Source organism: Hyperoodon ampullatus (assembly GCF_949752795.1).
Source record: "Hyperoodon ampullatus genome assembly, chromosome: 11".
In the NCBI taxonomy this organism is placed as follows: domain Eukaryota; kingdom Metazoa; phylum Chordata; class Mammalia; order Artiodactyla; family Ziphiidae; genus Hyperoodon; species Hyperoodon ampullatus.
Genome location: NC_136924.1, coordinates 32,847,508 through 32,874,114, shown reverse-complemented (window position 1 = coordinate 32,874,114; position 26,607 = coordinate 32,847,508). Strand labels below are relative to the sequence as shown.

At 44.2% G+C, this 26,607-nt stretch overlaps 2 protein-coding genes across 2 annotated transcripts in view; both read right to left on the bottom strand.

The window, feature by feature from the left end:
- HMGXB4 (HMG-box containing 4) overlaps window positions 1-4,107 on the bottom strand; it is a gene marked incomplete at its 3' end in the record, with an annotated part of 29,923 nt that extends 25,816 nt beyond the window's left edge. The window contains exon 1 of the mRNA XM_079715475.1: window positions 4,053-4,107. The remainder of the gene's footprint in view (window positions 1-4,052) is intronic.
- Window positions 3,946-26,607, bottom strand: part of ISX (intestine specific homeobox) — a gene marked incomplete at its 3' end in the record, with an annotated part of 145,002 nt that continues 122,340 nt past the window's right edge. The window contains 1 exon segment of the mRNA XM_079714893.1: window positions 3,946-4,102. Within this exon segment, the coding sequence (XP_079571019.1) occupies window positions 3,946-4,102 (157 nt within the window).

Genomic DNA, 26,607 nt, shown 5'->3' with positions numbered 1-26,607 from the left:
TCATTATTAAGATTTTCACTGATTTGAAGAACTACTAAAATTTAAATGTTCTAAATATTGTCTTAAATTTGTTAAAATTACTTTATTATTATTTTTTGCGGTACGCGGGCCTCTCACTGTTGTGGCCTCTCCCGTTGCGGAGCACAGGCTCCAGACGCGCAGGCTCAGCGGCCACGGCTCACGGGCCCAGCCGCTCCGTGGCATGTGGGATCCTCCCGGACCGGGGCACGAACTCGTGTCCCCTGCATTGGCAGGCGGACTCTCAACCACTGCGCCACCAGGGAGGCCCTAAAATTACTTTTTTGGCATTCAAGTTTATATGTCCATTTTGACTTTGAAGATGACAAGCCATAAACTGCACTCGAAGGTAAAGTTCTTCAAATAATTTTACGACAGGCAATGTCACAATTCCCGCAGGAAAAGTTTTTGCAGGAAATTTAAAAATTATATACTAAATATATTGAAAATGTCCTCATTCAGTTAGTGAAATGCTTAAAAGTTGATCTGACTGGTTATTTACTTAAATTTTATTTTACCTTCATCACTATAGTGGGGTTTAGAAATGCTGAAGGACACTTAAATGAGACATTGCCAGTCCCTTCAGGAAGGTATGGGTAATAGTGAAGTATGTAACTTTTGGGAAAGAAAAGATGAATTAACAAGGGGAACTTTCATGAGAGTTACATTTAAAATAAACCAAAAGAAAAAAGACCTACTTGCACAAGTCAGATAAGATACAATGCACAGATAATGCCTAAGTTGAAAACAGAAAGAGAAGTATTACCAAGAATGATTTACAAGTCAGATTCAGAAACATAAAAAAGCATTTCTCCACTTCCCTAAGAAGTGGAATGAAGAATGAACTTGGTCAAGGTAAGAGTGAAGAAATGAACTGGGTTATTTTACAGGTAATTGGAGAACTATTTACTCAAAGGGCTTTTCACAGGAAATGAAGGGGATATGAGGTCAGGTCTCATGTAGAAACTAGGAGGAGGCAAGATACTTAATATAGCCAGTTTTTCATGTTCCAGCATTAGGCATTAAACTTTCTCAAATAGAAATTACTGTCATCCCCTGTCCACCCAAGTGGTGTAACTCCACAAGGGGTTAGGGGAGGGGGATCATCATAGGGAATTATATCCATTCATTTAAAAATAGTATATCTACTCACTGGCACTAAAGTAGTGAGCTTATTAGAAGAGTATATGGATCCCATTAATCTTCATAGGCCGATAATGCCAAGAAATACCACATCTTGAGACCTCAGCTTAAATGTTTTCCATGATAAATGGAGTTTGGCAAAGAACGTTTGAGAAATAATGGGCAAAAAATCTTAAATATTCAACATCATCAATGTGTCCACCAATCTGCTGTCAACAACAAAATGCTCTTCTGTATGAAGCAAAGGTAGGTCCTGAGACTTATAACCAGGCCTTCCCTTTGGTAACATCAAAACTAACATAAAACAGAGCTGAACAACGAACAGTCAGAATAGGAGTTAAGTACCTCTGAAGACAGTATGAGAAAGAAAACAATGATGTCACTGGACTGTGAAAAAGTGCTCATGGTCTCATAGCTGACTGCTTTGAAAAACAACCAGTGGATGAAAAAATTGTAAAAGGGAACAGAAAATTAGGAGCTGATCCTCAGAGGCACAGAGCAGCACAGAAAACATGTGCTGGTTGTTAGCATTATGTATTAGAATTAGGCCTGCTACTATTTAATTTTTACAAAGACATGGAAGAGCACTTTATAAATTACAAGATTAAATAACCGATAGTAAAAAATGAACAGGGCCTGAAGGCAAGTCTAATTCAATAAAGAACTGGGACAGCCAAGAGCTTAAAAAACTAAATTTAGACACAATGGACTATCTCACTCACAGCCTGGGCAGATTGATAGACCCTGAACTTCTGGGTTCTTTAAAATCAGTATATTATTGCAGCCCAGAGGTTAGTTTTGGTTGCTGACTCATAGAAGAAAGATGAAACCAGATAAAGAAGTCTCAAGCAACAGTGCGGAAGAAAGGCAGAGTTAGGGCAACATTTATATAAGATCAGACGACTCCTGTGATATTCTTTCCAGGTCTTGAATATTATCCACGATAAATTCAGAGTCCAGGGTTAGGCACCAGATTGTCAGGATTAATGAAAATGAAAAATATTAGGTTTGATATTCACGTTAGAAAACAGAAGCCATAATTACATTAAATGTTGGCAAGTGTAAAACAGGTGTTAAAGCTCATTCTCCCGAATTCCACAAATTTTGGAGTTTACAGAATCCAATGTTGTCAACTTCAAGAGGCAGGGATAATTTTACAATTATGTCCCTCTCAGTGGGCTAACAGCAGAAGTAAAAGTTCATTACTTAAAGCTGTTTATGGAAGTAAGAAATATGCCATCATAAAAAATGTGTACTTTTGAAAGGTGCAAATTATCAAACGGCTCTTGTGGGACTTTTCTTCAGGAGATGAAAAAGGAGAAGCAGAGCTGCTCTTCCACCTGTAGGTAAGTCCATGCGTGATGTTCAGGCTTTGCTTTTAGAATTATCAAAGGAATCAGGGAAAAACTGCACATCACCAGACACAGTACTTTGTTATTTTGAAGGTCCAAATTACAAATAGTGGAAAAAAAAAGTTTCAGAAGGTGATTTTTTGAGGTCACCTGAGCCCCAGCAATCACTAACAAGCCTCTTCATCCCAAGATGTAAGTGTGTATTGAAAAAGACAAAGTAAGCCTCGGAAACAGGGCAGTAAGCAAAATCCCGAGACCCAGGTCCAGTCCAGGAGGACAGCCTTGCTCAAGATTCCGTGTTCTCTTCTTCCAGCACTTCTTTCAGGAACTCAAATTGCCAGTGCAGGAAAAGGCAGATGCACATCCAGCTGTTGTCAGTTTCTGAATTGTTGTCATTGTTGTTACTTCTAGGATAGGAGCAGGGGACGTCTTCTCATTTTCGTCGAGATCTCCTCCAATCTCAGAACCCAGCGACTCCGAATTCTTGCCACTCCCTTCTCCACGAACCTACCTATGCAGCACTCACAGCCCCTGCCAGCTCTGGGAACTGCAGAGATCCCGACAGCCTGGGATGGGGACTGAATCCTCTCACTGTAAGTGCAAATGAGCGGAACCACGACGACCTCACAGAGCGGCTGACAACACACATTCCCAAAAAACCAGCGGTACAAATTTTGACAAGCCTTGTCCAATCAACGGGCTCTACTTTGGATTCAGTTTTTTAATTTATTCTGCTATGGGGGAATACAGTCAGCCCCCAGCTTAGCCATCAGGAAGCAGGGAGATAAATGGTTCTCTTCTGCCCGATAGAAAAATAAAGTGAAATCTACAAGTACCAACTTTGGGGGGAAATGGGCCTGGATGGAGAAAAGCCCACTCGGAAGGTACGTTCAAACTGGGTCGCACGCAGAGTACACACCACACTGGGTTATTGCTACAAAGAGCCCCAAGGACCACCGTCTTTGTGGTCCCCACGGCAAACCAACAGGATTCTCCCGGCAGTTCTGCAGCAACAGCTAGTTCAATAAAGCTGTGCGAAGAGGAAAAGAAGAAAGCTCCTTGCATCCTCTCCTGCCAGCCGCGGCCCCGGCCCTCCCGTCACCCGGCCCCCTCGCCCCTTGACAGCCCAGGGACCCTGCGTCCCGGGTCCTGAGCCAGGCGGCCCCGACTCGGGTTCCCGCGTCCCGGCGGCTCCCGGCGCCCCCGAGGGCGGAGACTGCCGGGCAGGGGGAGGGGCGGCCTCGGCCCGCGGGCCCCCGGGGCGGCCGCACGCCCCCTCCCGGCCCGCACTTTCCCGCCTTCCCCATTTGAACAGCTCCCGCCCGTCTTCCTCCTTCGACCCGCTCCAGCCCCTTCCCGGGGGCGGACTGCGGCCGCTACTCCAGTCCCCGGCTCGGCCCCTGGGCTAGGCCGCGACGGGCCCCGGGCGCCCTCAGGGCGGTGTCGCGGCCCGAGGCGGCGGGTGGTGGCAGGGCGGGGCCACTGCCGCCTGGGGGTGGGGGCCCAGCTCGGCCTCGTGGGGGCTCCGCTCGCCGCTACCTTCACTAGGCTCGCTCGGATCCCGCCTCAGCGCCGCCGACCGCCGCCATCTTGGAGAAGGAGAGAAAAGCGCGAGCGGCCAGGGAGCCTCAGTCGAGCCCAGAGCGCAGACTCCGCTTGGGAAGGGGAATCCCGTTGGTGCAAGAGCGCCGAGCGCATCGAATGAGACGCTGGGCTTGCTGAGCTCGGGAGCTGTCCTGTAGTGAGAATTTGCTCTGTGCCGCGCTTGGGCTAGAAGCTTTACGAACACGACAGCGTTTGATTCTCACCGCATCCCTTGAGGTAGGTTTTGTCACATTTTACAGGTGAGAAACAGGCTCAGAGGGAGGGGTTAAATGATTTGCCCAAGGATACGCAGGTAGTTGGAATGGGAGATAGATACTACTCCCAAGTCTTCTGATTCTCAATGAAGTGCTCTTTCCAAAAGACTTTGCTATTTCCTTCAAGATATTTTTATACAGTAATTCCTGTCTTTGCAAACCCTAGACCATGCAGATTAATAGCAGTGGTGCCTGTCTGGAATTTAGCGTCTACATTTGGGTGTTTGGCATATTTAGGGTGAGGTGGCAGAATATATCTTTATAACAATGCACTGTAAAATAATTTGCATGGCACATCATCTGCATTTCTCCCCATAAATTATTTGCATTTATTTTTTATTTTTTTTATTTTATTATTTATTTATTTATTTTTTGCGGTACGCGGGCCTCTCACTGTTGTGGCCTCTCCCGTTGCGGAGCACAGGCTCTGGACGCGCAAGGTCAGCGGCCATGGCTCACGGGCCTAGCTGCTCCTCGGCATGTGGGATCTTCGCGGACTGGGGCACGAACCCGTGTCCCCTGCATCAGCAGGCGGACTATCAACCACTGAGCCACCAGGGAAGCCGAAATTATTTGCATTTAAAAGTTAGAAACAGTCTTCAGAGAAATGAAGAGATGCTACACACAGGAGAGAAAATTTTTTTCTGTTTTGCTCTGGAAAATTTAGACCAATGGGTAGAAGTTACAGTGTGCAGATCTTGGTTCAATATGAAGACGAATTAATTTTTCCAGAGCAGTTCAATTACGTTGGCCTACTTTTTAAGGTAGTGAGCTCCCTGTCACCAGAGGAGTCCAAGCAGAAGCTACTGTCCTAGTTTCTGTAGAGCAGAGAGGTTACAGATATAGAATGGCTTCTAGAGTTGTGAAACCCATGAGACCCTATGCAAAATTATGTGTTTGTGCACATGTGTATTTTTCTGGGGTTTTGATCCCATCAAAGATTAAGAACGTCTTAACTAGTGGGCTTTCCATTTCCAGAATTGGACAGATGATATAGTAATTGAAGATGATATAGTTATTCTGCTCACTTTACATACTTACAAATTGAGACCAAGAGGAGCAAGGTGATTTGTCTCGGCCCACACTGTCAGTGATCAGATTAGGATTAGAAACCAGGTTATTGGACTCTTGGTTCAGTGATGTTTTCACCATATTATGCTCTCTTGAGACAGAGTTGTTGAATAAATTCCCAAAAGGTAAACGCAAATAATAAAAAACTAGCATCATGACCTTCTCCTCAGCCCCTATCCTGCTCACCAAAAAGACTGGCAATGAGTTTCACCAAAAGGTATGGGATGGCCCTTCTGGAACACCTTGCCTGACATTAGGCTTCTCAGCTAGGTATTTAAGAGCTTCAAGAATGTATTTCCCTCTTGTTCTTTAGTACTGGTCAGGATGTTCTTAGTTGTACGTGACAGAAACCCAATTCAAAATAGTTTACCAGGAAAGGAGAATTTATTGGCTGGCATTATTGAAATGCCCAGTACCTTCAGGTGTGGTTGGATCCAGGGAGGGACTCAAGTCTGTCTCTTGACATCTCTCTTTGGTGCTTTCTTCTGAGTTGGCTTTATTCTTAGGCTCCAGGTGGTGACTGCGAGAGCTCCAGGCTTTATCGTCTTTATTGCTAGCGATGTCCTTGGAGAGGAAGTTTCTTTTTCCCATTTGTTTTGGTAGATATCATGGGATTGACTCTTCTTTCCTGAATTGGATCATGTGTCCAAACAGAAAGCAATTAGTATGAGCAAAGGTGTGGGGTATGCTGATTGGCTAAATTAGGTCACATCCTTACCCCAAAAGTAGGTCAGGCAGAACCTCAAGGAAAGTCAGAGGTTATTGTCAGAAGGGTAAATGGGTGCTAGGTAGGCAAAAACCAGAGCTGTTCGCCTAACTTTACTACTAGCTTGGACCTGAATGTCTCTTGAGTCCCATTTGTCCCATTCCTTCTTTTATCCCGCCTGAGGATGGGCATATCAAGTTATTGCTCATCTTCACCCCCTGTAGACTGGAAGTTGGATCGCTCCTCTGTCTGCTCTCTCTGTTAACTTGGTCTTAGTCTGACATCACTGCATGTGCATTCATTCATTCATTCAACAAATATTTATTGAAAACACAGCATGTGTCAGGCACTGTCCTAGATGATGGGCATAGAACAGGGAACAAAACTGAGAGTCTTTGACCCCTTAGAGCTTACATTCTAGTTGGCTTGGAGGGCAGAACATAAAAAAATAGGTACCATGTTAGATGATGATTAAAGGTAGAGAAAAGTACCTGGAAGAGATACCAGGATGGGGTGGAGGTGGTAAGGATTGTTATTTAAAACACTGATCAGGAGAAGCTTCTCTGATGAGTTGTACACTGGAGGCCATCTCAACCAGAAGTAGGTCAGTGTGGGACCCTGGAGGTCATAGATCCTGGAATGGATGCTAATGGAAAAAGATTCTCTATTGAATATCCTATCATGGTTCTTTCGTCTCTGAAACTTGGAGAGAGAGAAAGGAGGACCTGCTTGGTAGCCTGAGTTGGAGAGGGACTTGGTCATGGTGGCCTTTGTGAGTGATAATACCTTGTCCCATGATGAGTGGAGGATGGCATTTAAGATATGTGAAGATTGGGCACTCCCTGGGGCTGGTGCTGTTCTCTGGTCCACCTGACCCAAGTAAAACTGTCCAGTGCATGGCAGTAGCAGGTGGTGGCCCAACAAGTTGTGCTTCATTTGGACATTTTCTTCTTCAGACCATTTTTCTGTGCTTTGCCCTTTTCAGCTGGGTTTTAATTGGCTTCTTTGTGCTAGGCCTGATGGGCGATGCAGTGATGGGTGTACATTAGTCAGGGCCCTTTTGGGAGTGACTTCTGGGAGTGATGAGACCTAATTAAAACTACCTTATGAGGCAACAGTTTTTTGGATATGACACCAAAAGCACAAACAACAAAAGGAAAAATTGCTAAGTGGGACTACATCAAGTGAAAAAGTCTCTGCACAGAAAAAGAAATAATCAACAAAATGAAAAGACAATCAGTGGAATGGGTGAAAATATTTGCAAATCATATATCTGATAAGGGGTTAATATCCAAAATATATAAAGAGCCCATGCAACTCAATAGCAAAACCCCAAACAATCCAATTAAAAACTAGGCAGAGGAACTGCATAGACATTTTCCTAAAGAAGACATACAGATGGCCAAAGGGTACATGAAAAGGTGCTCAACATCAGTACTTATTATGGAAATGGAAATCAAAACCACAGTGAGAAACGGTATTCTGTTAGAATGGCATCATCAAAATGACAAGAAATAACAAGTGTTGGTGAGGACGTAGAGAAAAGGGAACACTTGTGCACTGTTGGTGGAAATGTAAATTAGTACAGTCATGGTGGAAAACAGTATGAAGTTTCTTAAAAAAATTAAAAATAGGGCTTCCCTGGTGGTGCAGTGGTTGAGAGTCCGCCTGCCGATGCAGGGGACACAGGTTCGTGCCCCAGTCCGGGAAGATCCCACATGCCGCGGAGCGGCTAGGCCCGTGAGCCATGGCCACTGAGCCTGCGCGTCTGGAGCCTGTGCTCTGCAACGGGAGAGGCCACAACACTGAGAGGCCTGCATACTGCAAAAAAAAATAAAAAATAAAATAAAAATAGAAGTACCATATATGATCCAGGAATCTCTCTTCTGGGTACTTATCCAAAGAAAGTGAAAAAGGATACCGAAGAGATAGTTGTACTGCCATGCTCATTGCAACATTATTCATAATAGCCAAGACATAGAGACAACCTAAGTGTCCGTCAATGGATGAGTGGATAAAGAAGTTGTGGTACATGTATACAATGGAATATTATTCAGCCATGAGAAAGAAGGAAATTCTGTTATTTGTGACAGCATGGATGGACCTTAAGGATATTATACTAAATGAAATGTCAGACAGAGAAAGACAAATACTGTATGATATCACTTATATGTAGAATCGGAAAAAGCCAAACTTACAGAAAAAGAGAGTAAAGTGGTATTTACCAGAGGCTTTGGGGTATGGGAAAAGGGAAGGTATTGATCAAAGGGTATAAACTTTCAGTTGTAAGATGAATAAATTCTGGAGACCTAGTGTACAGAATGGTGACTATAGTTAATAATAATGTACTGTGTACTTGAAATTTGCTAACAGAGTAGATTTCAAGTATACTCACTGCACATACATACAAATGATAACTATGGGAGGTGATGGATATATTAATTAGTTTGATCATTTCACAATGTATACATATACCAAAACATGTTGTACACCTTAAATTATAAAATTTTTTATTTGTCAAAAACAAAAGAGTCACAAACCTACAACTGTCTATAGAGTTGTTCATAGTATTTCCTTATTATTGTTTTGGTGTCTGCAGGGTCTGTAGTGATATTTCTTGTTTCAGTCCTGATAATGGTAATCTCTGCTCTCTTTCTCTCCCTCTCTACCCCCTTGTGCTCTCTCTCTGTAAATTTATTGATTTTTGTCTCATTGATTTTCTCTGTTGTTTGTTGGTTTCTGCCCTTAACTTTATTATTTCCTTCTTTCTGTTGCTTTGGGCTTAATTTTTTCTTCCTTTCTAGGCTCATTAGGTGGAAGCTTCAATTATCAATTTGAGATATTCCTCTTTTTTTTTTTAGTTTTTAAAAAATTTATTTAAAAATGAAGTAACATTGATTTATAACATTATATAAGTTTGATGTGTACAGCATTTATATTTCTACTTCTGTATACCCTACAACATGCTCACCACCAAAAATTTATTTTCCATTCATCACAATACAGTTGATCCACTTTATGCATTTCACCCTCCCCCGACCCCTTCCTCTTTGGTAACCACTACTCTGTTCCCTGTATCTATGTGTTTGTTTTTGTTTGGCTTGGTTTGCTCATTTATTTTGTTTTTGTTTGTTTATTAGTTTTTTATATTCCAGTATGAGTGAAATCATGGTATTTGTCTTTCTCTGTCTGGCTTATTTCACTTAGTGTAATACCCTCAAGGTTCATGCGTGTGTTGTCCCAAATGACAAGATTTCATATTTTTTATGACTGCGTATTATTCCATTGTGTGTGTGTGTGTGTATATATATATATATATATATATATGCCACATCTTCTTTATCCATTCATCTGTTGATGGGCACTTTGGTTGTTTCCATATCTTGGCTATTGTAAATAATGCCATGATGAACATGGGGGTGTAGATATCTTTTTGGATTAGTGTTTTTGTATTCTTTGCATAAATACCCATAAGTGGGATTGCTGGATCATATGGTAGTTCTATTCCTAATTTTTTAAGGAACCTCCATACTGTTCTCCATAGTGGCTGTACCAATTTATATCCCACCAACAGTGTAAGAGGGTTCCCTTTTCTCCACATCCTTGCCAACACTTGTTATTTCTTGCCGTTTTGATAACAGCCATCCTAACAGGTGTGAGGTGATATCTCACTGTGTTTTTTTTTTTTTTTTGGCGGTACGCGGGCCTCTCACCGTTGTGGCCTCTCCCGTTGTGGAGCACAGGCTCCAGACGTGCAGGCTCAGCGGCCATGGCTCACGGGCCCAGCTGCTCCATGGCATGTGGGATCTTCCCGGACCGGGGCACAAACCCGTGTCCCCTGCATCGGCAGGCGGACTCCCAACCACTGCGCCACCAGAGAAGCCCCTCACTGTGGTTTTGACTTTCATTTCTCTGATGATTAGTGATGTTAAACATCTTTTAATGTACCTGTTGGCAGTCTGTATGTCTTCTTTGGAAAGATGCCTATTCAGCTTCTCTGCCCACTTTTAAACTGGGTTGTATGTTTTTTTTTTTTTTGCTGTTGAGTTGTATGAGTTCTTTATATATTTGAGATATTAACCTCTTATTGGATATATCATTTGCAAATATCTTCCCCCATTTGGTTGGTTGTCTTTTCATTTTATTGATGGTTTCCTTTGCTGTACAGAAGCTTTTTAGTTTGATGTAATCTTTTTGCTTTTGTTTTCCTTGCCTGAGGAGACAATGTAGAAGATACTGCTGAGACCAATGTCAAAGAGCATACTGCCTATGTTTTCTTCTCAGAGATTTATGGTTTTAGGTCTTATATTCAAGTCTTTAACCCATTTTGAAATAAGTTGTGTATGGTGTGAGATAGTCGTCTATTTTCATTTTTTTTACACGTGGCTGTCCAGTTTTCCCAGCACCATTTATTTATTTATTTATTTATTTATGTAAATTTATTTATTTATTTACTTTTGACTGCATTGGGTCTTTGTTGCTGCTTGCGGGCTTTCTCTAGTTGTGGTAAGCAGGGGCTACTCTTTGTTGTGGTGTGTGGGCTTCTCATTGCAGTGGCTTCTCTTGTTGCAGAGCATGGGCTCTAGACATGCGGGCTTCAGTAGTTGTGGCACACAGGCTCATTAGTTGTGGTGCACGGGCTTAGTTGCTCCGTGGCATGTGGGATCTTCCTGGACCAGGGATCGAACCCATGTCCCCAGCATTGGCAAACGGATTCTTAACCACTGGGCCACCAGGGAAGTCCCACTCTGCGTCTTTTGACTGATGAATTCAATCCATTTACATTTAAGGCGATTATGGATATATTAGGATTTGGTACTGCATCTTTAAAAATTAATTAATTAATTTTATTTTTATTTTTGGCTGCGTTGGGTCTTTGTTGTGGTGTGCAGGCTTCTCATTGCGGTGGCTTCTTTTGTTGTGGAGCACGGGCTTCAGTAGCTGTGGCTCACGGGCTCTAGAGCACAGGCTCGGTAGTTGTGGTGCACAGGCTTAGTTGCTCCGTGGCATGTGGGATCTTCCCGGACCAGGGATTGAACCCGTGTCTCCTACATTGGCAGGCGGATTCTTAACCACTGCGCCACCAGGGAAGTCCCGATACTGCCATTTTATTTTTTGTTTTCTGATTGCTCTATATATCTATTGTTTCTTTTCCTTGGATTTCTGGCTGCCATTTTGGTTTGGTGGTTTTCTATATTTTCTGAATTTCCTTTTTAAAAAAATATTGTGTTTCTATGCTCCATGTTTATGTTTTGTGGTTACTCGGAGGCTTGTATAAAATGCCTCAAAGATAAAGTAGTCCTTTTTCTGTTGCTTGCATCTTATCTTTGTTTAGTTTTATGTATTCTATCCTTTACCTCTTACCCTTTTATGTTGCCTTTTGTCTTAAATTATCCCTTTTTATGTTGAGAGTTTGTTACCAAACTGAGATAGCTGTAGTTATTTTTCTGCCTTCTTTTTTTCTCCCTTTAACCTTTATACTGTAATAGAGCATGTAAAAACCTATAAAATCTGATAGAGAGTTGCAGTTTTCTGGTTCTGTCTGCTTATGACCTCGTTCAATGTTTTGTGTATTTTGGCTGCTTTTTTTCTGGTAGAAAGCTCCTTTCAACATCTCTTATAAGGCAGGTCTAGTGTTGATGAACTCCCTCAGTTTTTGTTTGTCTGGGAAGGTCTTTATTTCTTGTTCATATATGAATGATTACTTTGCTGTATAGAATTTTTTTTTTTTTTTTTGTGGTACGCGGGCCTCTCACTGTTGTGGCCTCTCCCGTTGTGGAGCACAGGCTCCGGACGCGCAGGCTCAGCGGCCATGGCTCATGGGCCTAGCCACTCTGCGGCATGTGGGATCTTCCCGGACCGGGGCATGAACCTGTGTCCCCTGCATTGGCAGGCGGACTGTCAATCACTGTGCCACCAGGGAAGCCCCGCTGTATAGAATTTTTAAAAAAATGTTGGTCACACTGCACAGCTTGTGGGATCTCAGTTCTCTGACCAGGGATTGAACCCAGGCCACGGCAGTGAAAGTGCTGAATCCTAACCACTAGACCACCAGGCAACTCCCCTAGAATATTCTTGGGTGACAATTTTTAATCTTTCAGTATTTTGAGAATGTCATTTTACTCCCTCTTGGCCTGTAGGGTTTCTGTTAAGAAATCTGCTGATAGCTTAATTGGAGTTCCTTTGTAGATGACCATTCTTTTCCCCCTAGCTGCCTTTAAAATTCTTTCTTTGTCATTGACTTTTGGCAATTTTAATATTATGTGTCTTGGAGAAGGTCTTTTTGCATTAAGGTAATTAGGTGTTCTCTTAGCTTCATGGACTTATATATCCAGTTCCTTCCCCAGGTTTGGGAAGTTCTCAGCTATTATTTCTTTAAATAATCTGTCTGCTCCCTTTTCCTTCTCTTCTCCTTCTGGGATCCTCATTATTCTAATGCAGCCCTTCCTAAAAGAGTTGAATAGCTCTTGTAGGGTTTCCTCATTTTAAAAATGTCTTGTTTACCTTTTCTCTTGTATCATTTTTAGATTTCTGTCTTTGAGCTCACTAATTCTTTTTTCCATGTAGTCTGCTGTATTTCCAATGCTTTTTAATGCATTCTTTATCTCGTTTACTGTGTCCATCAGCTCCAGAATTTCTGTTTGGTTCTTTTTTAGAATTTCAGTCTCTTTGGTAAAATATCCTTTCGGTTCATTAATTTTATTCATGAGCTCATTAAACTGCCTTTCTGTGTTTTCTTGCACCTTGTTGAGTTTCTCCATGACAGCTGTTTTGAATTCTCTATCCATTAGATTGCAATATTTGGTGACTTTAAGTTTGGCTTCTGGAGAATTGTCACTTTCTTTTTGTGTAGTGTTACTGTGGCTCTTCATGTTGTTTGATGAATTATTCCTCTGCTGATATTAAAAGACAGGTTAGGTGTTTGATTCCTTTCTTTTGTTTTTTGGTGGGTGGCACTGTCATACACATTTTTGGTTTCTCTTGCCTGAGCTGCCCCTGGTAAAATTGGAGCATGGCACTTTCCAGCCTCCACTGGCTCTGTAAGAGGTGTGACTCTGTGCCTTTCTTGTGGCTTCTTGTGCCACCTGGGTGTTTGCTGCCTTGCTTCTGCCAGAGCCTCTGTCATCACCAGGATGGTGGGCTCTTCCCTTGCATCTGGGACCCCCTGAGTCACAGGCTGTGCTGCTGTGGAGGGAGGGGGGCGATGCCGGGGGAGAAGCCAGGGTCGTGCAGGTGCCTCTACCTTGTCCATTGTTGTTGGGTTCATGAATTCTGCCACTGTGAATGGAGGGAGGCGGGGGCTGGGATCACGGGTGCCTCAGCAGCTGGAGGGATGGGGTCCCAGGCCTCACTGCTGCTGCTGCCCAGTTAGCAGTGGCTGTGGGCACTGGTGTGGTTGGGTGACTGGAGTCATGTGTGCTGCCTTCCTTGCTGTCACTGGATTCTCTGAAGCTGTGGGCTCTGCTGCCTGGTCAGAGGGCTAGGATTGCAGGAACCATGGCTGCTGTTCCCTTCTCTGTGTGTTACAGCCCACCCACCTTTAGACGTGCAAATGTGTGAAATTCTTCGGCGACCTGTTATGTTGGGCAGAGGCACCTTTGTTGAGTTGTGGATTTTTTTTTACTGGCTATAGATTGACGGGGAGAGACAAGGGTAGATTTTTCACTCTGCCGTGTTTCTGATGTCACCCACATTCCTCTTTTCTAATGTGTGCATTTAATGCTATACATTTCCCTCTTGTCCCTGCTTTAGCTGTATCCCATGATTTTCATATGTTTTCTATTCATTCAGTGGTATTTGTGTATTTCTTTGGAACTTGCTCTTTAACTTAAAGATTATTAAAAGTGTATTGCTTAGTTTTCAAGCACGTGGAAATTTTTCTGTATCTTTGTTTCTAGTTTGATTCCACAGTGGTCCATGGATGCACTCTATATTATTTTATTACCTTGATTGTGGTGATTGTCTCATTGGTGTTTATATATGTCAAAACTTCATCTAATATCATACTTTAAATATGTGCAGTTTAATACATGTCAATTATATTTCAATAAAGATGTCAAAAGTATCAGAAAATAAGAGACTTAGGTAAAATTTCTAGAGATGAAAGCTACAATGTCTGAGATGGAAAATATACTAAATGGGATTTATAGTCAATTAGACACTGAAGAAGAAAAGTTTAATGAACTTTAAGATATAGCTAGAGACACTATGCAAAATGAAACAGAGAGAAGAGACCCCCCGCCTGCCAAAATGAAGAGTATCAGTGAGCTGTAGGAAAAGATTAAGTTTAATGTAAGTGTAATTTGAGTCCCTGAAAGAGGAGAGAGAGGAGAGAGAGTGGATACAAAAAAACTATTTGAAGAAATATTGGTATAAAATTTTCCGAATTTTCCAAAATCACAAACATAAAGAAAATGACACCGAGGCACATCATTAGCTAATTGCTTAAAACCAGTGATAGAGAGAAAATCTTAAAGGCATAAATAGAAAAAGAAGACATTTTGTGCAGAAAAGACTTAACATTGCAGGCCTAAGACTACTGTCCTTAGAAAATTTGGCCCTTGGCTGGTGTCTGTGAAGTTGGATTTTGGGGTGGGGGGTTTCCACCCTTTCCTAACTGGTAGTGGCGCACTGTGCCTGCCATTTGTGCAAACAATGTGATTTATGATGAACACCTGCTTTCTCTTTGGAAATCTGGAATTTTAGTACATGCTAGGCAGAGTTGGCATGACCAACCCCCCAATATAAGCTTTGAGTATTCAATGGGCTTCTCTGGGTAGGAATATCACACATGTTCCTTCATTTTTCCTGCAGGGGAAGAGTGCACTGTGTGACGACTTATGGGAGAGAGAGCATAAGGAAGTCTGTACATGGGTTCCTCCAGGCTGTTCCTGTGTCTTTTCCCCTTATGTATACTCACTATGTACCCCTACTGTGTATCCTTACTGTATTGTATCCTTACTGTGTATCCTTATATGTTGCTATAATTAATCTTAGCCATGAGTACAGCTATATGGTGAATCCTATGAGTCCTTCTAACAGATTTCTGAATATGTGGGTGATCTTTGGAACCCCACACATATTACACAAAAAAGAGCACAGATAAGGATGTCATCAGACTTCTTGTTTGAAACAGTGTAAACCAGAAGACAGTGGAGCACCATCTGTAATGTCCTGAAAAAGAAGTCAACCTAGGATTCTATACCCAGCAAAAGTATCTTTCAAATGAAGCTATAACTGATAATAAAAATGTAAAAAAGAAATAATTTCAGAAGCTAAAAATTTCATTACCAGTGGACCTTCACAAGAATGTTAAAGGAATTCCTCTAGATGGAAGGAATATTATCCCAGATGGAAATCTGGATCTGCATAAAGGAATAAACAGCACTGGGAGTGGTAACTATGTGTGTAAATGTGAAAGCGTTTTTTCTTTGAAATCTCTTTAAGTGAAAATTGGCTTTTAAAAGCAAAAATAGTCACAACAAATTGTGGGTTTTTAAAAACATATGTAAAATAAGATGAATGACAACAGCATCACAAAGGTCAAGAGTGTTAAAAAAGGAAGTAAAGTGTTGAAAGATCCTTGTAATATATATGAAGTGGTAAATATCACTTGAAGACAGACTGAGATAAGTTAAAGATGTATAGTGTAAATCTTGAAGCAATCACAGAAACACTCAAAAGAGTTATAGCTCATAAGCCAAAGAAAGAAATAGAAGGAAATCATAAAAATACTTAATTAGTCCAAAGGAAGGCAGAAAAAGAGAGAAAAGGGAACAAAGTAAAGATGGGAGAAACAGAAAACATGTAGCAAGATGGTAGGTTGAAACCAACCATATCAATAATTGCATTAAATGGAAATGGCCTAAACAATACAAAAATAAAAGAAATTGACAGGTTGGGGAAAAAACCTCCCAACTATATGCTGCTTATAAGAAACCCACCTTAAATACAAAGCACAAATAAATTGAAAGTAAAATATGGAAAATAATATGGTGCTATAGGCTGAAAGTCCCCCCCGCCCCCTCAAATTCATATGTTGAAATCTAATCCCCAATGTGATGGTGTTTGGAGGTAGGACTTTGTGAGTTAATAGGGTCATGAGGATGTAGCCTTCACAGATGGGATTAGTGCCCTTGTAAAAAGAGATGTAGGAGAGCTTTCTTCCTCTTTCTTGTTCTGCTCTCTGCCATGTGAGGATAAAATGAGGAAAAGACCATCTGCAAACCAGAAAGTGGGTTCTCACCAGACACTGGATCTGCCAGCAGCTTGATCTTGGACTTCCAGCCTCCACAACTATGAGAAATAAATGTTTGTTGTTTCAGCCACCCAGTCTGTGGTATTTTGTTACAGCAGCCTAAGACCAGTCTGTGATATTTTGTTACAGCAGCCTAAGACATTCTAAAGAAAACTGGAATAACTTTTTATATTAGACAAAGTAGATTTCAGAGTAAAGAATATTATCAGAGAGAAAGGGGGGGTTTATTCGCAATGATAAGTAGGTCAATTTATTAAGAGGACATAACAATCTTAAATGTTTATGGTCCAATAACAGAGCTTCAAAATACATGAAGCAAAAGCTGATAGAACTGTAAGGAGAAATAGGCAAATACACAATTATATCAGAGATTTCGACAACCATCTCTCAATAACCGATAGAATAAATTAACAGAAAATCAGGAATGCCACTAAAGACTTGAGCAGCATGTTAACTGGCCTAATTGACATTAACAGAACATTCCACAACAATACATGCTTTGTAAGGGCACATGGAACATTTACCAAGATAGATAGACTGTACAGTGAGCCCTAAAGAAAGTCTTAATAAATTTAAAAAGGATTCAAGTCACATAAAATATGTTCTCTAACAACAATGGAATTAAGTTAGAAATTAATAACATAAAGATACTTAGAAAATTCTCAAATATCTGGAGATGAAATAATATACTTCTAAATCATGCATAGGTCCAAAAATAAAAGGGAAATTAGAAAGTATTTTGAACTGAATTAGAATGAAAATAAAACATATCCAAATTTGTGAGATGCAGCTAAAGTAGTGCCTAGGGGAAAATTTATAGCACTAAGTACATCTATCAGCAAAAGACAGGTCTCAAAGTTTTAAATCAAGGACATCCACTTTCACCTTAAGAAATGAGGGGAAAAAGAACAAATTAAACTCAAAATAAGCAGAAGAGAGGAAGTAATAAAGGGAAGGGCAGAAGTCAGTAAAGTGGAAAGCAGAAGAACAATAGAGAAAAGAAATGAGACTGGAAAATGGATTCTAGGCTGGGGAAGAGAAAATACAAACGAGCCTGGAGCAGTCCATAGTACCAGAAAGTAAGGAGAGTTCTTAACAAAGAGAGAAGGGGGCGAGGGTATGTCAAAGGGACAGATGAATCAGCCTGAAAGCACTCCCAATGGTCAAAGCTGGAGCAATTCAAGCAACAAACTAAATGACATATTGGATCATAACACAGACTATAAAATAAATATACATGAGTCTGTAATGATATAAATAAATGAATGAAATAAATAAATAAGGGAGAAGAGGCAAATATGCATTGTAGAAGAATCCCAAATAGTATATGCAGACACCCCTGGCCCCCACCAGGAGGTTGAGCTTAATTCCCACCTCTCCATTTGAGAGTTGGCTAGACTTAGTGACTCAATTCTGAAGAGTAAATTATGGAAAGAGAAGATAGTAAGTATTGATGTAGAATCCTGACAAATGCTACCTTAACCAAATGATACTAGTCACCTCTGATATGCCAGATGAGAAGGACACTTCACCTTGAGGTATTCTTCCCCTAAATCCATTACTCCAGCCAAATCACAAGAAAAGACATCAGACACACCCAAATTGAGGGACCTTCTCCAAAATACCTGACCAGTACTCCTCAAGACTGTCAAGGTAATAAAAAACCAGGGAAGGCTGAAAAATAGTCACAGACCAGAAGACAGTAACACAACAAAACACAAAGTGGTATTCCAGAATGGATCCTGGAACAGAAAAAGGACATTAATAGAAAACCTGGAAAATCCAAAGTCTAGAGTTTTGTTAATAGTAATGTATCAGTGTTGGTTTCTTAGATTTGACAAATATACAACAGTAATGTGAGATAGTAATATAAAGGGGACCTGAAACTGGGTGGGTGGGGGATGTATGAGAACTTTCTGGACTATCTTTGCAAGTTTTCTGTAAGTCTAAAATTACTCCAATTATTTTATTTTCAAAAGGTCATCCTTTGAGAAGATCAATAAAATGGATAAATCTCTAGCTGGACTGATCAGGGAGAAAAAAGGAGAGAAGGCATCAGAAACCAAGCTGCAAAATGCACACACACAAATTTTGTCTTTGCTATCCATCTGTGTTGACACATATACATACAGGTAGTTTATTTTCATAGCTGTATAGTATTCTATGGTGGCAGTGTACCAAATTTTATTTATTCATTTTCATCACTAGGGGCATTTATTTATTAATTTATTTTTGGCTGCATTGTGTGACTTGCGGGATCTTTGTTCCCCGACCAGGGATCGAACCTGGGCCACCTGACAGTGGAAGCGCAGGGAAGGCAGTGGACCACCAGGGAAGTCCCACTAGGGCCAGCTATTTATTTATTTATTTATTTATTTATTTATTTTTGGTTGCATTGGGTCTTCGTTGCTGTGCGCGGGCTCCCTCTAGTAGTGGCGAGTGGGGGCTACTCTTTGTTGTGGTGCGTGGGCTTCTCGTGGTGGCTTCTCGTTGTGGAGCACGGGCTTCAGGCGCGTGGGCTTCAGTAGTTGTGGCATGCGGGCTCAGTAGTTGTGGCTCGCGGGCTCTAGAGCGAGCGCAGGCTCAGCAGTTGTGGTGCACGGGCTTAGTTGGTCTGCGGCATGTGGGATCTTCCCGGACCAGGGATCGAACCCATGTCCCCTGCATTGGCAGGTGGCTTCTTAACCACTGCGCCACCAGGGAAGTCCCCACACCGAATTTTTTTAAGACTTTTTTGGGAGGGACTTCCCTGGTGGTGCAGTGGTTAAGAAGCCACCTGCCAATGCAGGGGACATGGGTTCGATCCCTGGTCCGGGAAGATCCCACATGCCGCAGAGTAACTAAGCCTGTGTGCCCTGGAGCCCAGGCGCTGCAACTACTGAGCCCGCTTGCTACAACTACCGAAGCCTGTGCACCGCAACTACTGAAGCCTGCGCGCCTAGAGGCCGTGCTGCACAACAAGAGAAGCCACCATAATGAGAAGCCCGCGCACCACAACGAAGAGTAGCGTCCACTCACTGCAACTAGAGAAAGCCCGCATACAGCAACGAAGACCCAACGCAGCCAAAAGAAAATACTGCCCCCCCAAAAAAAAAGTCAGTGTGGTGAAGCGTGCACACACATGCATGCACAAGGGCACAAGATTGAGGAACTGGCCCATATTCACGAGGACTAAAAAGATAAAACAGTTGAATGTCATGCATGATCCTGGATTTTCTTTTGTATAGATGACATGATTGGGACAGTTGGTGAAATCGAAGTAAGGTTTATGGAGTAGATAATAGTATTGCGTTTATGTTAATTGCCTGATTTTGATAATTGAACTGTGATTCTATAAGAGCCCGTGCTTGTTTTTTTTGGAAATACACACTGAAGATTTAGGAGCAAAGGAGCCTCATGTCTGCCATTTACTCCAGATGTTTCAGAAGACAATGCACATGCACTCACATCTATCGAGAGAGGATACAGCACACGTGGTACAGGTGATGATGCATGGGGAATTTGGGTGGAGGGAACGTGAGAATTCTTTGCGCTATTCTTGCAACTTTTTTTCTAAATCTGAAATTATGTCAAAATATACTTAGGATGAAAAGACAGTGCTCACTTAGGTTCAACCATCTCTCACCCTGTCCAACCCCTCATTCACACGGCGGCTTTTTCTAAAGCCTGTGATTGCCTGTGAGACATGGAAATGCTGGGGGTGCTCCGGAGATGAATAAACTCCCACCTGACTCTCCTGGGGGCTGCAGAGTGGTGCATGAGGTAGACACACACCCCCTTTCCATCCTGCACAGTGTAACTGGGGTCCTGCATGGTCCTTCTTGGGGGCATAGTGAAGGTGATTTCTTCAGAAGAGTTGATTGAGAAGCAGAAACATAGGTCAGTGTCAATACATTTTCCTTAAAAAATAACGTATACATCAAACTGCCCTTTGTGTAAAGCACTTACATGTGAGTCATCTTATTTAATCCTTAGAACCACCCTCCAAAGTAGACAGTTAATTTAATCGTATACAGATACATTTTATTTATGGGAAAGGAAACTGAAGTTCAGAAGGGTAGTTACTTGCCTCACATCCAACTACAGGTAACTGTACATGCTGATCTCTGAACCTCTAATAATAATGACACAACTCTGGGGTTGGAAGGTGGGGCTGATGAGAAACTTCGGGGAAGCCTATGGCCAAATTGGCCTGCCTGGCTTTGTGCTGTGCAGCGCAGCTGTGTCCGAGCTTTGGGGCTCTCTGAGGCTTTCCTCCGCGTTTCCACTAGAGGGCACTGCTGGCCCAGTTTAGAAGTACTTACTTTCCCTACAACTTAAGTGTGGTCAGAGCAGGAATTGCTATAAAAGCCAAAAAAGCTTAAGCTTCAGGGTCTCTCACTTGCACAGACCCCTTCTACTTTTGTACCCAATTTTGCATTTATAATTTTGAATTATTTTTCCACAATAGGCGTCTCCGAATAAGCTTCAGACCCCCTAAATCTGTACTGACCCCGGCTCACGCAAATACTTTGAGAACTAAGGGCTGGGAGCTTTTTTTTTTTGGAAGTTAGGGGTAGCAGTTTATTAATTAATTAATTTATTTTTGCTGTGTTGGGTCTTCATTTCTGTGCGAGGGCCATCTCCAGTTGTGGCAAGTGGGGGGCCACTCTTCATCGCGGTGTGCGGGCCTCTCACTATCGTGGCCTCTCTTGTTGCGTAGCACAGGCTCCAGACGCGCAGGCTCAGTAGCTGTGGCTCACGGGCCCAGTTGCTCCGCGGCATGTGGGATCCTCCCAGACCAGGGCTCGAACCCGTGTCCCCTGCACCAGCAGGCAGATCCTCAACCACTGCGCCACCAGGGAAGCCCAGGGCTGGGAGCTCTGAGACACTGACACTCGTGAGTAGCATAGAGAGTAACTTTGCACGGGACGTGGCTGTCCCCTCTTTTGGACTATGGACCCCCAGAGAGCCGGGCTCTGCCCTTTTTGACCTTGATTCCTGGTCTGTAGCACACAGTAAGCTGTCTACACATGTCTGTTGAGTGAATAAACAAGGCGCAAACATCGGCCAGCGTCACTGCTTTTATCTTTTCTTCTTTCTCCTCTTTTGTCTCAGTTGCTCAATTTCCAAGGTGGGGGGAGGTGGTCTAGAATTCATCTGAGGCCCCTCCCGGCCAGAGATTTTCTCTAGATTCTCTCCCTATCCTCTCTCCTTTTTTCTCCTCTGCTGCCTCTCATCTGACTTTTAATTTCTCTATTTCTGCCCCCTCCCACCCCTGCCCCCAGCCTGTGCCTTAATATGGCCAGAGCCCCCTTGGTTCTGCTAACACCCTTGGGGGAGGCCTGGAGTCCTCAGCAGGGTGTGGTTTTCTGGGTTTCTGTGTCTGAGGAGCCAAAGATGATGCTGGGTGGGTAGCGTGGGCAGGGGGATGGGGAGAGGGTCAGCCACCCTTTTCTCAGCACCCACTCAAGCACCAGGAAAGGCTATGCTCCCTTCCTGCCTGGTCCCCCTCTGCTGCCCCCATTAGCTTCACTTTTCCTCCCACTCTGCCATCCTGGTTTCCAGAGCCACATCAGCCAAGGAAGAGCCAAGGGCTTACATAACAGCCCTCTCTGGTCACTTCTTGGACACCATTTCTGATTTTCCTTCCATTGCTCTGATGGTTCTTTTGCAGTCTCCTTCCTGAGCTTGCCCCTTCAATTTGGGGGTTTTGCAGGGTTGCATGCTCCTCTTTCTGCCTTCCTTGCTCTGCATATTCTCCCTTGGTAAGCTCATCCACTCCCCAGGTGTCTGTTGTGTGATACCCCGATGACTCACAAACTCTGCAGCCAAGCACGTCCTCTGAACTCCAGACCCATCTCTGCCATGATATTTCCATTGGCACTTCCAACTCAGGCGTCCAAGGTTTTTATCAGCTTTATTGAGGTATAATTTGTATATAATGTGATTGACCATTTCAAGCGGCCATCTGTCAGTTTTGACAAAGGCACACGAGACCATAAGCTCTACCATGCTCACGATATAGAACATTTCTGTCACCCCCCCAATTTCCTCATGGCCCCCTTGCCTCCCCCATCTCTGGCCCCTGGCGACTACTGATCTGCTTCCTGTCCCTGTATTTTCCCTTTTCTGGAATTTCACAGAAATGGCGTCCCACAGAATGTGGTCTTTAGCGCCTGGCTCCTTTCATGTATGGTAATGTCTTTGAGATTCACCCATGTTCTGTCTTGCAGCAGTAGTTTGTTCCTTTTTATGACTGAGTAGTATTCTACTGTATGGATATACCATGATTTGTTTATCCACCTACCAGTCAATGAACGAGGCATCTAAAATTAACCTAAAAGTCAGGCAGAGCTGCCTGGGTTTGAATTTAGACTCTGCTACATATCAGCTGTACGATTCTCAGCAAACTGTGTGGCTTTTATGAGCTTCACGTTTCTCAGCTGTACAATCAGGACAATAATGCCTTCCTCATAAGGTTGCTGAGCAGATTAACCGAGCTCACCGATGCCAAGCACGGGGCTGTGTGTCTGGTACTCAGTAGCATCGCCATATGGATGTATTGGACCTTCTTGACCACGTGGGGGCGCAATACACGCTACCGTCTCCCTCTCATACTGCTGCAGGCGGATCCCACAGCTCTCTGGTTATTTGCAGCTGAGAACTTCAATTCCACATTCTAGTTTGTGCCCTCTTCCCTCCCTGCAGCGCACACTTGACCCGGGGCACCAGGGACCTGCACGGGGCGGGGGATGGGAAGGTTGAGAGCCAAGGGGCCCCCGTGTGGGTTTCTCCGAGGGCCCTGTGGAGGCCTCTCCACGGTCCTGCCCTCTGGCCATCCTCACCACCCGCCCCCGCGTCATTGCTGACGGTGGGGCTCACAGCTTCTTTCTCCGTCCTCTCTCTCCAATTCTTTTCTTCCCCGTTGAGTTAGAGGGAAAGTTGGAAAGCCTGCGACATTAACACAGACTCAGCCTCCTTCCTTTCAGGCCACCTGGAGCAGGTACTGGGGTGCTCCCCCCCACCAAAGTGCTCACTCGCTGACTTCTGGGGCAGCCCCTGCATCTCTTTGCCCCAGAGCTTTCTACTGGGGCCTTGGCAGGAGTGGCAGACGGAAGTGCAGGGAATCAACAGCCTAGCAGCAGCCCCCAGCTGATGGCTAATGAGTGTTGGTGAATTAACCCCCATTGTCCCCTTGTCCCTTGATGGGGGATATCTCTGGGGCTTCTGCTCTTCCCTGACCCCAGTGCTCCGCAGCGGGATTCATCTCCGTTGTTCAAGGGGTCCCTTGCTCAATAACCAAACCCTTTTCACTACCCTCATTTCCCCTGCTCTTTCTCACTGCCCTCCTGGGGGCAGTGAGATGATCCCCTTGTGAACCACTTGTCTTTCAACCCTTGTGTCAAGGTTTCCTTCTGGGGGAACCAGGCTGGAAGTCCAAGGTCAAGGTGCTGGCCGATTGGATTCCTGGTGAGAACCCTCTCTCTGGCTGGCGGCCTTCTCGTTGTGTCCTTATGTGGTAGGGGGACAGCTCTGGTGTCCCTTCCTCTTCTTTTTTTTTTTTTTTTTTTGCGGTACTTGGGCCTCTCACTGTTGTGGCCTCTCCCGTTGCGGAGCACAGGCTCCAGACGCGCAGGCTCAGCGGCCATGGCTCACGGGCCTAGCCGCTCCACGGCATATGGGATCTTCCCGGACCGGGGCACGAACCCGTGTCCCCAGCATTGGCAGGCGGACTCGCAACCACTGCGCCACCAGGGAAGCCCCCTTTCCTCTTCTTATAAGCTCACTAGTCCCATCACGAGGGCGCTACCCTCATGACCTCATGTAAACTTAATTACCTCCCAAAGGCCCCAGCTCCAAATGCCATCACATTAGGGTTCAACATGTGAATTTTAGGGGGACCCAATTCAGTTCTTAGCAACTTGTTAAAATGATGAGGATTTACCTCTGTCCACTAGAATCTGTTTCTACTCCTCTATTCCTTATCTAGGGCAAGACACTCACTCTTCTCATCCTTGATTCCCTCCTCCTCTCATGTCCAGTCAGGTGTCAGGTCTTATCAGTTCTATCTCCGAAGCATCACCCACATTCCCCCTTCTGTCCCTCTACAGCTTCTCTAGGTCAAGCCCTAATCATTCAGATCAGCTAGGACTGAGTACCAAGAAACTCTGCTGTAGTGGCTTAAAAAGGTAAAGGGTGTGTTGATCATATGCAAAAAGAAGTTTGGGGCAGGCAGTTCAGGATCAGAATGGAAGCCCAAGGATGTCGTCAGAGACCCTGGCTCCTCCTCCCTATTTTTTTTTTCTTTTTTTTTTTTTTTGTGGTGCGCGGGCCTCTCACTGTTGTGGCCTCTCCCGTTGCGGAGCACAGGCTCCGGACGCACAGGCTCACGGGCCCAGCCGCTCCGCGGCATGTGGGATCTTCCCAGACCGGGGCACGAACCCACATCCCCTGCATCACCAGGCTGACTCTCAACCCTGTGCCACCAGGGAAGCCCTCCTCCTACTTTTTCTCTTCCACCATCCTCAGCGGTGGCATTGGTTCTCATGGTCACAAGATAACTGCTGCTTCTCTGAGCATCACTTGCACATTCTAGGCCGTCACTCCTTTTAATTGAGAGCCTTCGTCTTTTTATTTGGGAAGGGGACCCTTCTCTAGAGTCTTCCATCTACGTCTCAAGAACCATGTCACGTGACTCCCACGGGTCTCGGGAATCTGGGGAGGTGAGTATTTCACTTTCCAGGCTCTATAGGAGAGGGAGGCAGGGGAAAGGGAATGCAAATGGCTTTAGGTAGCCAGTCCTGGCGTTTGCTACCTCATCCCTCATCCCAGCAGCCTCCTAACTGATCTTTCTGTCTCTGTTCTCACCAGAGGGTTCCCATTGACAACATGTCTATCTTAGGGTCATAAGAAACCATTATATGCAGCAAATCAATTACAGTACAGATGGTAATAATAACACCCATGACAAATGTCTATTATATGTGTACTGGTGTGTCGAACTTTCAGGACTTGTGAGGTGTAATTCTAAAAGTCACTTTATTATTGTCTCTCCCTGTCCCTCTAACCCTGGCTTTAGAAGAGTTGTCCCTTCCCTGGTGCTGGAGGAAAATTCTGGTGTCCTCATGGCTCTGCCGGTCAGCTGAGGCAAGAGAAACCCCTGTGGTCACTTTAAGATACAAAACAGAACCTTTGTTCGGAAATTGGAATGTACAGTCCAATCTATTAGTCAGCACTTCGGAGTGTTTCCAAGGTAAGATGCCTCCCTCCCCCATCCAGCTGGGCCGCCTGCAGATAGGGCTCCGGCTTTGGGAAGGGGATGGTCCTTCTCTTTTTCCCACTGAGAGTTCCTATTTCTGGCTCCTCTGGAGTTGTGGAGCATTGGGTAGGAGGAGGTGGAGGGTACGAGAAAAAGGGGTCAGGAAAGTTCTTATTTGCCTGGTAGTGTCGTCACATGCCTTCCAGATCTTTGGAGTGGTCGGTGGAGCTGACCTTCTCTTTCAGGCGCCAGATGGATTTTTCTGGGGATCCCACTGCTGCCCTCAACTCCCATTCAATTCCCCTGGACACTTCTGCCTCATCAGCTCCTGGATTTCCCACAATCCACTCCCACAGACCCTTGCAGTTGTTAGAATCCTCCTGACTTGCAAACCCTGGGTCCTTTCCCAGAGGCAGATCCTGAGACCAGCCTTTGTGTCCATGTGGTTTATTAAGGAGATGCTCCCCGGAGAGACCTGTGAGCAAGTTGGGAAAGGAGGACAGGGAAGGGGAAGAAGCCTAGCAGCCGCGCGACCTGAGGCGAAGCCCCAGCATCAGTCTGGTTCCATGGGAAGCTCTGGAGTGGATATTAAACCTCAGAACGCTTCCCCACTCGGAGCTTTGGGCTCTGGGCTTTTGTACTGTCACACCAGACAGTCACTGGCTGAGAGCTGTCTTGGGGGTGGGGGGTGGACTGCAGAGTTGCAAAGTCACTCCAGTAGCCCAAGGGCAGGCTTCCAAAGAGAGTTTACAGGTGTCGCCTTGAGGATCAAAGCACCTAGAAGCTGGGTGATGGGCACACAGGACAGGTAAGAGCCATCTAAGGGAATATGAGCAGGGCACCAGCAATGTCCCCAATACCATCCCTACTAGGCTGGTTTTATTTTATTTCCCAAGCTGGTTTTTCCAGCCATCAGCCCCCTTGTTTATCCTCGTAGCTGAAATCTTGGCATTTCACCT